Source organism: Alosa alosa, chromosome 13 (assembly GCF_017589495.1).
Source record: "Alosa alosa isolate M-15738 ecotype Scorff River chromosome 13, AALO_Geno_1.1, whole genome shotgun sequence".
NCBI classification, from domain to species: domain Eukaryota; kingdom Metazoa; phylum Chordata; class Actinopteri; order Clupeiformes; family Clupeidae; genus Alosa; species Alosa alosa.
Window position 1 is genome coordinate 3,395,720 of NC_063201.1, and position 10,216 is coordinate 3,405,935.

Sequence of the window (10,216 nt, forward strand, 5' to 3'; positions counted from 1 at the left end):
AGCTTCTTGTAGGTTTGATTTCTTGATGATTTTTTTGGCTTTTGAAAAAATTGCCGCAGAGGTCTTACCTTGACAGTTTGTTGCCTCTGTTGTTTTCTATTCAACTTCCCAATAAAACTATTACACTTTGAGTAAGTATAACAAACTTTTTCTGGCAAAAAAATTGTAGTTTCACGAGCTCATTTTTCTTGCTGCCATTTGTCAAGCAGAGTTCTAGAATCTGAGAGAGTTCTCTCTCTCTCTCCCTCTCTCTTTCTCCCCTCTCTCTCTCTCTCTCTCTCTCTTTCTCCCTCCCTCTCTCTCTCTCTCCCCCTCTCTTTCTCCCCTCCTCTCTCTCTCTCTCTCTCTCTCTTTCTCCCTCCCTCCCCTCTCTCTCTCTCTCTCTCTCTCTCTCTCTCTCCCCTCTCTCTCTCTTTCTCCCTCCCTCCCTCTCTCTCTCTCTCCCTCTCTCTCCCCCAGGCTCTGCAATGCAGTTATAGTCCAAAGCAGATTTGATTAAAGTCCTCTCTCTCTCTCTCTCTCCTCCTCTTCCTCTTCCTCTCCCAGGCCCACGCGCTGGAGGGCGATATGGAGTATGAGTTTGTGGAGACGGCATGCGCGTGCCGTGCGGTCATCTGTTGCCGGGTGACTCCGCTGCAGAAGGCTCTAGTGGTGGAGCTCATCAAGCGCCATAAGAAGGCCGTCACGCTGGCCATTGGTGACGGAGCCAACGACGTCAGCATGATCAAAAGTGAGCGGAATTTACTTTTTATATTTACTATTTGTTTATTACTAGGCTCTTCATAGTGCTGCAGAATGCTCCGTTCACTTGAATGGGCCTTCCCAACGTTCAGTGCTCTGCTAATTCTCAAGAACAGACCGCTGTCAAGGACAATGGGTTTTGTGCTTCTATTTCACATCTTTCATATCACTACGCAAAGACTGGAACTTCATTCAAAAGTGAAAGCGGACGGTTGATCAGCTGTGTTCTAAAGAATGTTTCATTCAAGTTCAGCGTGTGCTGTTGCGAACTATTTGTTTCTCTGCAAAAGCCACGATGAAACGGTAACAAATAGGCTATAGCCTAGGCTATGTAGGCTAAAGAGTCATATCGTAAGGCAGTTTATTGTTTCGGTTTGGCAAGTAACCGTGTAATAAGCGGGATAATGTATAGAACACCGGTCATTATTGGGAAAATAAGTCCCTTCAGGGCGGAACAAGACCACTCAGCTGCGCGTCGGGGTCCGGTTCGCCCTGTCAGGACTTATTTTCCCAGTAATGACCGGCGTTCTATACATTATCCCTTACTTATTTACATGTTACATTCAGCATTCATCAGACATATACAGTGCTGTGAAAAAAATATTTATCCTCTTCCCTTGGCGGCAACAACAGCAATCAAACATTTCAAACGAGTCGTTTACATCGCTGCAGAGGAATTTTGGACCAATCTTTTATGTGGAATTGATTTAATTCTGCCATAATGGAGGGTTTTTGAGTATGAACGGCCGGTTTAAGGTCATGCCACCACATCATTTCAATAAAATAGAAGTCACGACTTTGACTAGGCCACTCCAAAACCTTCATTTTGTTGCCCAGGCCCTGCAACAGCAAAGCAGCCCCAGACCATCACACCACCACCACCATGTTTGACTGATGTATGATGTTCTTATTTGGGAATGCTGTGTTAGCTTTATGCTAGATGTAACAACACCCATGTCTTCCAAAAAGTTACACTTTTGACTCGTCGGTCCGCAGGATATTATCCCAAAAGTCTTGGGGGTCATGAAGATGTTTTTTGGCTAATGTGACACACACACACACACACACACACTCACACACACACTCACACACACAAAGACTCACACAAACACGCGCGCACTTGCATCCCCATACCTTCACTTCACTTCAGTTTCGTAAGATCTGTTAGTCATGTAATGCTGAAACATGGCTACAGTAGTGAAATGAAGATTCACTCCTAGTTACCCTCTCAGTCTCAGTCAGGTGTGTTGTAGACACATGCCAGCATGCTGGAGGGGTGGAGAGAAAAAAAGAGAGAGAGAGAGAGAGAGAGAGAGAGAGAGAGATGAAGAGAGCAAACAGGGGGAGGGTGTTATGCTCCAAATGTCATCCCAACAAGTAGTCGGAGTGCACACAGTGAGGGGAAACTGATGGCCTCCGCACATAGGCGCCGACAACAGTGCTGCGCATTCAGCTTTCCACGTTCGGTGGCATTCACTTCCGCTGTTTTCAATACAGCCCCGCACACCACCGTCGAACCCTTTCACCGCTGCCGCGTAGATTACCATTCAGTTCTATTTTTGTCGGCGCCGCTCAAGAACATCCATTGTGTACAGTAGGCTAAGCTTGTCAGTTGGACATTTCAGCGTTCAAATGACATAAAGTGTCGCCGCGCTCAGGCTGGCGCTGATATGCGGAGCGCTTGAGAAGGGGGGAGGACAACGAGAGACAGAATCAGAGAGAGAAGGGGAGGACAACGAGAGACAGAATCAGAGAGAGATTGATGGGAGGACAACGAGAGACAGAATCAGAGAGAGAAGGGGGGAGGACAACGAGAGACAGAATCAGAGAGAGATTGATGGGAGGACAACGAGAGACAGAATCAGAGAGAGATTGATGGGAGCTGGGGAGACTGGAGTTGCATAGGAAAGATTATTATTTATTTTTTTTCATTCCTGTGTGAAAGCACAGTGTGTACTTCAGCTTAAATCATCTTTAAAAATATTATCACACACAAAAAACATGATTCCCAGCTATATAAAACTCAGGGAAGTGAAGGAGAGAGAGATAAGGAGAGGAGAGGAGAAGGGAGGGGGCAGAAAGGTGGAGGGAGAGGAGGGAGAAATAGGAATGCAGTGGTGTTGCCAAGACTTTTATCTCAATCTAAAGTAAGGCAGAATAATTGGTATACCTTATTTTGTATTAGCCTCTAGTGTGTGTGTTTGAATTTGTGCGTGTGCGTGTGTTTGTGGGTGTGTGCTTGTGTGTATGTGTGTGTGTGTGTGTGTGTGAGTGTGTGTGTATGAGAGAGAGAGGAACCACATCCACCATTTGGAATTTTCCTTTACAAACAACATCCATATGGAGGCAATCATGTTTTTGTCTTTTTCCCTGGAAGCTCAGGACAACGCGTCTGCTCTGGTGTGTGTGTGTGTGTGTGTGTTTGTGTGTGTGTGTGTGTGCTTGTGTGTGTGTGTGTGTGTGTGTGTTGTGTGTGTGTGTGTGTGTGTGTGCGAACAGTAAGTGTGTCCACTGGTGTGTGTGTGTGTGTGTCCACTGGGTGTTCCCCTTGTTTATGATAGTTTGTGTGTGTTTGTGTGTGTGTGTGTGTGTGTGTGTGTGTCCACTGGGTGTTCCCCTTGTTTACGATAGTTTGGTCATATTCTCCAGAAAGCTAGGGAGAGGGAGGGAAAGTGAGGGGTGAACACAGCACGAGTCAGTGTTGAGTTATCAGGGCTAATGCAAGAGGAAACATAAAAGATGAAAAGTCCAACAGTGAAAAAATAATGAGCCTAATGAGCTCGCACTCTCACTCAAACCTCCCCCCTCCCAACACCCCCCTTCTAATATAAACAGGAAGGGGCAACTGAAGCTGTTAACCTCCATGTTCTGGCCGTGGGGGAAGAGGGCAGGGGAACTCCAGCAGCCCCCATACTTCCCCCATGGGAACACGACCCCTACATAGTTTTATAACTGTATGATAATATCTCATGTCCTGCGTTTCATAGACTACCTGCTGCTTCCTTGTCTTTGGACTCAAACTTGTGCCAACGGTGGATTCCATGGAAATCTGTCTCTGCCGTGTTGGGTAGCTTTCCCGTGGCTGACCACCCCAGGCGCTTCCTCAGAAACTGCCTCTGTTTTTCTAAGCTTTTCCTGGACTGCCTTTTTAATCTGTCAATGTTGTTAAAAGTATTTCAGAGTAAATACTGTGAACTTATGATAGTCACTCGGTGAACAGGACTGATGTTGCAAGATGTTGGTGATGTTGCTTAGATTAAAGTTTCGTCTGTGTAACTGTCAGATGTTCCAACAGCAGGCCAGTACTGTCATATTTTGTCATCGTTGCTAATGATGACTCATCACAAGCAGAGCCTGGCAGCTACACACACACACACACACATGTACACACACACACACTTCTGTGAGTGTGGGTCTGCTCTGTGATGACCTGTAGGCAGATGCATGTCCCTGTGTGTGACCTGTGTATGACTTCCTGTCTGTGTGTTTCGAAGACTATAGATAATCTCTGACTGATCTACTGCTTAAAATAGGTTGTCTGAATTGCTTCCTTAATCTATCTATAAATTGCAGGAGCGAATCTGTTACCCGCATATCTGTCGATCCGTTCGATTTCAAACTTGGCAGGTTTCTTGCTACTGGCACTAGTAAGTGCAGTGCCAAGTTTGACATTATTTGAATAAGAAAAGCAAAATATATTGTTAAATATATCGGTAAAAGGAGCACGAGTAAGTGCAGTACCAGGTTTGACGTTGTTTGGATAAGTAATGCAAAAGATATCGCTAAATATATCGGTAAAAGAAGCACACGTTGGCTTTCTCCGCTCTACCGTAGCCCCTCCCCCTCTCACACAGCACAACGCAGGACCAGAGAGGATAAGCGGAGTTTGGGCAGCACTGAATCACGGGTTAAGATGCAAGATGTTTGGATGATTATCTGACCTCAACAATAAAGAATCCCTGTATACAGTTTGCTTGCATAAAATGATTCCGCGGATTATGCAACAACACGCCAACAAACACGGGTAGGCCTATGTAGTGGCTATTCAAAATTACATAAAAAGAATGTACAATAAATTGACGTTTCGAATAGTCCAGGCTACTTTGGACTTGAGACTTTGAATAAACAAACGTCAATTCCGACTGCAAGGTCCCAAATTGAAACCAGTGATAGGCTAATGGTCCCGAATTTAACAACGTTTTAGAAGACGTGCCACACAGCTAGACAACAAGTGGCAGACAGAGCGACGTCACTTATGCTACCAAAGACTGTTTTTGAGTCACATCGTTGCAAATCTCATATGCATCTTTCTACAAAATGGTTTGTCTTCTATATCTCGACGCTATTCAATAGGCTAAACATAGCCTTACATCAAAGCTCCTTACATATGTCATTTCCATCAGCTACAGACAACAAGTGGCAGACAGAGGGTGATGTCACTTCGGCCTAGGCTAGCCTACCAGAGATTGGGTCACATCATTGCAAATTTCAAACGATAATGCATCATTTCCACAAAATGGTTTGTCTTCTCTATCAGAAAGTTATTAAGTAAGCTTAACAATAAACATATAGCCTTAACTCAAAACAGCTGTTAATTATGACCGCCAAGCAGCTTAAGTTTGCACACTGAAAGACCAGGGTAGATCTTAAACTTGCGGGCATGTAACCCCATATGGATAGCATGGAACCATCGTTTTGATCTGTAGCCCCCCAGCTGGACTGCACCCCAAAGGAGAGGGTAGGGCAGACACAGTTTTCTGTGAATATCTCGAGAACCTAAGGTTTAGGAGGACCATTTTTTTTTTGTATGTTGATCTCAAGGGGCCATGTCAACCCATTCCATAACATTCTCATTTCATGTATAGCGCCACCTAGTTAAACACAAAAAAAGTAAAAATGAGGTGTTGTAATGTCGCAGGTATCTGTGACCTAACATAGTCAAAACTGCACGAAATTGAAGTGTAGGATCATTATGACACCCTCTGAATGCACGCCAAGTGTCGTGGAATTCGTTCATGGGGGGCCACATAATAAATGAATTTATGTTACTATACACCAACTGGCCTGTAGGTGGTCGGAGACAGTTTTCTGTGAATATCTCGAGAACCGTAGGGCCTAGGGAGGTCCACCTTTTTTTTGTATGTTGGTCTTTAAGGGGCATGTCAACCCATCCCATTACCGCTTATTTCATGTATAGCGCCACCTAGTTAAAAAAAAAATTAAAAAAGCAAAAAAAATTAGGTGTTTTCATCACAATATCTCTGGCTGACATGGTCAAAACTGCACGAAATTGAAAGTGTAGGATCATTATGACACCCTCCGAATGCATGCCAAGTTTTGTGAACTTTCGTTCATGGGGGGGGGCCTTTACAATAAAATAATGTATGTGTACATTTAGTGACCCGTACATCAACAAGGATTCCCCGGGACACTGAAAGACCAGGGTACCTTAAACTTGGTGGGCATGTAAACCCACATGGATAGCATGGAACCATCGTTTGTCGTTTTGATCTGTAGCCCCCCGCTGTACTGGACCCCCGAAAGGAGGGTAGGGCAGACACAGTTTTCTGTGAATATCTTGAGAACCGTGGGGCCTAGGATGACCAATTTTTTCCGTGTATGTTTGCCTCCAGGGGTCATGTTAACCCATTCCATGTGCACACATGTGCATAAACAGATACACACGCACACACATACATTCACAGTAATCATACGTATGACACTCACACAGTAGACATATGTACACATGCATGCACATGCACAAACACACATACGCAGGCAAACACACAAGCACGCACACACACACACACACACACACACACACACACACACACACACATAAACATAAACGTGTACACGCACACATGCACACAATTCAAGAATTTCTCAGAATTATGAACAAGCAAGATGGGGGTGGGGTTGTATAAAATCAATTTTACATGTGAAATCTATGAACTAATCATATTTTGGTACTTGTTGTCTAGCAGATACCAGTGAGAATTGAGTATGGATAATGCATAAGACAGAATCATATAGGCCTTTCAGCGTGATTTATTTTTGTGGAAAAAATGTGCTGGACTGGGCGGCGGTCATATTTTGTACCGCTCTGCGGTACATCTAGTCTTATGTCATTCTGATCTGTAGAAATGTCACATGCAGTCATGCCTAAATTCTGCTTACTGCACATTAATTATAGGTGAATATATTATAATATTCAGTATTCATTATTGAATGCTTAGCTGGAATTATGTTTTTCCCTACCATCCTATGTTAAAAGTAGGCATACTGTACCTGTGGGCATGTAATTGGGCTACGGATTTTCCACAGAAATGGCATGTTTGAACGGGCACTGCACTAGTATTACACAATACTAACTCTCCCATATGCATCCTTAACATATGAACACTTTCATATGTATACACACATCTACACATGCACAAAAAAACACACACACACACACTCAAACACACACACAAACACACACACACTCAAACACACACACTCAAACACAGACACACACACACACACACACACACACGAACACACACACACACTTGCAGGCTCATAACCACACAGAAACAGAGTAGTCATAAGATATGTCAATCATACAATTGTGAAACATGGGTACAGTAAAGTAAAGATTCACCCCTAATTGACCTCCACTCTCCACATGCAGACACAGCGCTCACTCACACACACACACACACACACACACACACAGAGATACATCTGTATTTATTTACCTGTTTATCTATCTAGCTCTCTATCTATCCATCCATCTAGCAATCTTTATTTATTTACCTGTTTATCTATCTACCTTATCTACCTCTCTATCTAGCCATCCATCTAGCAATCTTTATTTATTTACTTGTTTATTTATTTATTTAAACATGAGTATGCACTTGTGTAAGCACGACCCACACCTCTGAGAGGAGCGGTTTCACCTGAAGACAAACTATAATAAATGACCCATTATAACACAATATACACATTTCCATTGTTGAGAATGAGGTATGTTCATGATACCCATAAACCCGTAAGGCAGTACTTAATGTGGAAGATTAAATTACTTATAATAAAAAAAAAACATTCAGATTTAGTATGACAAGTTGACAATTGGAACCTTTTTATTTAACTGACAGCTAGAGCTGTTAAGTCCCTAGTTAGTCCCACCCAAATTTCCTGTGAAATGATAAATGTCAGGGGAAAATGTCCCTCCACCCTCACACTGACCTTTAGTTGTTTGAGGGTTTAACACACTCACTAACACAGCATTAGGTGCTAGATGTTCTTCACAGCGTACGTGCCAAACGATCTAGCACACATGGGAGACATGTAGAAAAGGGTGGGTGTGTGTGTGTGTGTGTGTGTACTCTTTTCCACTATATGCATGTAGAACTTATTTTCTCTTTTCTGCTCAGATTGTGCTGTATTTTACTTTAATTGTTAAGCACATTATTATCATTATTATCATTATTATTATTATTATTATTATTATTATTATTATTATAATTATTATTATTATTATATGAGGAATACCCATATTAATATTAAGTTAGATTAAGGTATGCCTGCTTCTGTGTTCCTATGTAACACTTTCTCCTGTACCCTCTGGCTCTTCCTCCCTCTCCCTCTTCCTCCCTCTCTCTCTTCCTCTCTCTATTCCTCTCTCTCTCTCTCTCTCCCTCAATGCCGTCCAGCGGCTCACATCGGCGTGGGCATCAGCGGTCAAGAGGGCATCCAGGCGGTGTTGGCATCGGACTACTCCTTCTCACAGTTCCGCTTCCTGCAGCGTCTGCTGCTGGTGCACGGCCGCTGGTCCTACCTGCGCATGTGCCGCTTCCTCTGCTACTTCTTCTACAAGAACTTCGCCTTCACCATGGTGCACTTCTGGTTCGGCTTCTTCTGCGGCTTCTCCGCCCAGGTGAGAGGGGAGAGACACTTACACACGGACACACACACGCACACACACACACACACACACACACACACACACACATACTGTACACTCACTCACACACACACACACACACACATACTGTACACTCACTCACTCACTCACACATGCACTCTCACACACACGCACACACACACACACACACACACACACACACACACACACACACATAACACACACACACACTCACACACACACATGCCATTCACACACACACACATACACAAACACACACATGCACACACACATTACACTACACACACACACACACACACCACACACACACACACACACACACACACACACACACACACACACACACAGGCACTCGCACACACACATTTCAGTATCTTCCTCTTTCAGTTCTCCCATTTCAGTTGGTGAAGTGGGGCTAAAGGTGGCGGATTATGATGGAGGTGTGTGTGTATGTGTCTATGGTCATGGTGGGCTCATCAGGATTAATACTTTCTAAATGGAATGTTCAAAGGTTCTCTGATCATAATGAGACACAGAACCCTCGCCTGTGAGATTATTGCTTATGTGTCTGAATGAGACAGATTGTACTTGTACCAGTAAATATCAGGGCCTGCAGTAAATCTCCATGACAGTGGAATGTACATGCAGAACATTCCATGAATCACCCAAAAATAAAGCAGCTGCCTCATTAGTTCTGTGTCAAATTCCCCATTTTTTCTTCTGCTCCTCCTGATAACAACAGTTAAAATGTGAAAAACAGCCTGTGTGTGTGTGTTTCCCACAGACGGTGTATGATCAGTACTTCATCACTTTCTATAACATTGTGTGTGTGTGTGTGTGTGTGTTTCCCACAGACGGTGTATGATCAGTACTTCATCACTCTCTATAACATTGTGTGTGTGTGTGTGTGTGTGTTTCCCACAGACGGTGTATGATCAGTACTTCATCACTCTCTATAACATCGTGTACACCTCTCTGCCCGTGCTGGCTATGGGCATATTCGACCAGGTGAGGAATACCCACAGTGGCCATCGCGTCCCTGCTTTCACTTGCACATCGTTAACAACACTAGCCTGGATGGCCATCGCGTCCCTGCTTTCACTTGCACATCGTTAACAACACTAGCCTGGATGGCCATCGCGTCCCTGCTTTCAATTGCACATCGTTAACAACACTAGCCTGGATGGCCATTGCGTCCCTGCTTTTACTTGCACATCGTTAAAGGTGCTCTAAGCGATGCCACGTGTTTTTTAGGCTAAAACATTTTATGTCACTTACTGCAAACATCACTTAACCAACCGTTAGCTGTCTGTGTCCTGAATGCACTGTAAAAAAACGCATTCTCTGTGGACAGCCTAGGCTCCAAAAACGGCAACAAAAACAACCTGGGCAAACCTAGCCCATAAAAACATAACAAACTGTTCCAGCAAATCACAGACGAGATGCGCGTTTAGGAGAGTCAATTGCACAGGAGCAGCACGGGAGGGAGGGGGAGGAAGTAGCAAGCTAGCTCTCTGTTTTGTTTGAAAGTCAACAGAAGTG

General features: G+C 43.9%; 1 protein-coding gene across 1 annotated transcript in view; it reads left to right on the forward strand.

Moving 5' to 3' along the window:
* The window catches only part of atp8b2 (ATPase phospholipid transporting 8B2), a 59,252-nt gene that overhangs the window by 44,996 nt on the left and 4,040 nt on the right, over positions 1–10,216 (forward strand). Inside the window, 3 exon segments of the mRNA XM_048261398.1 lie at positions 547–730; positions 8,442–8,665; positions 9,599–9,682. Coding sequence (XP_048117355.1) covers positions 547–730; positions 8,442–8,665; positions 9,599–9,682 — 492 coding nt within the window.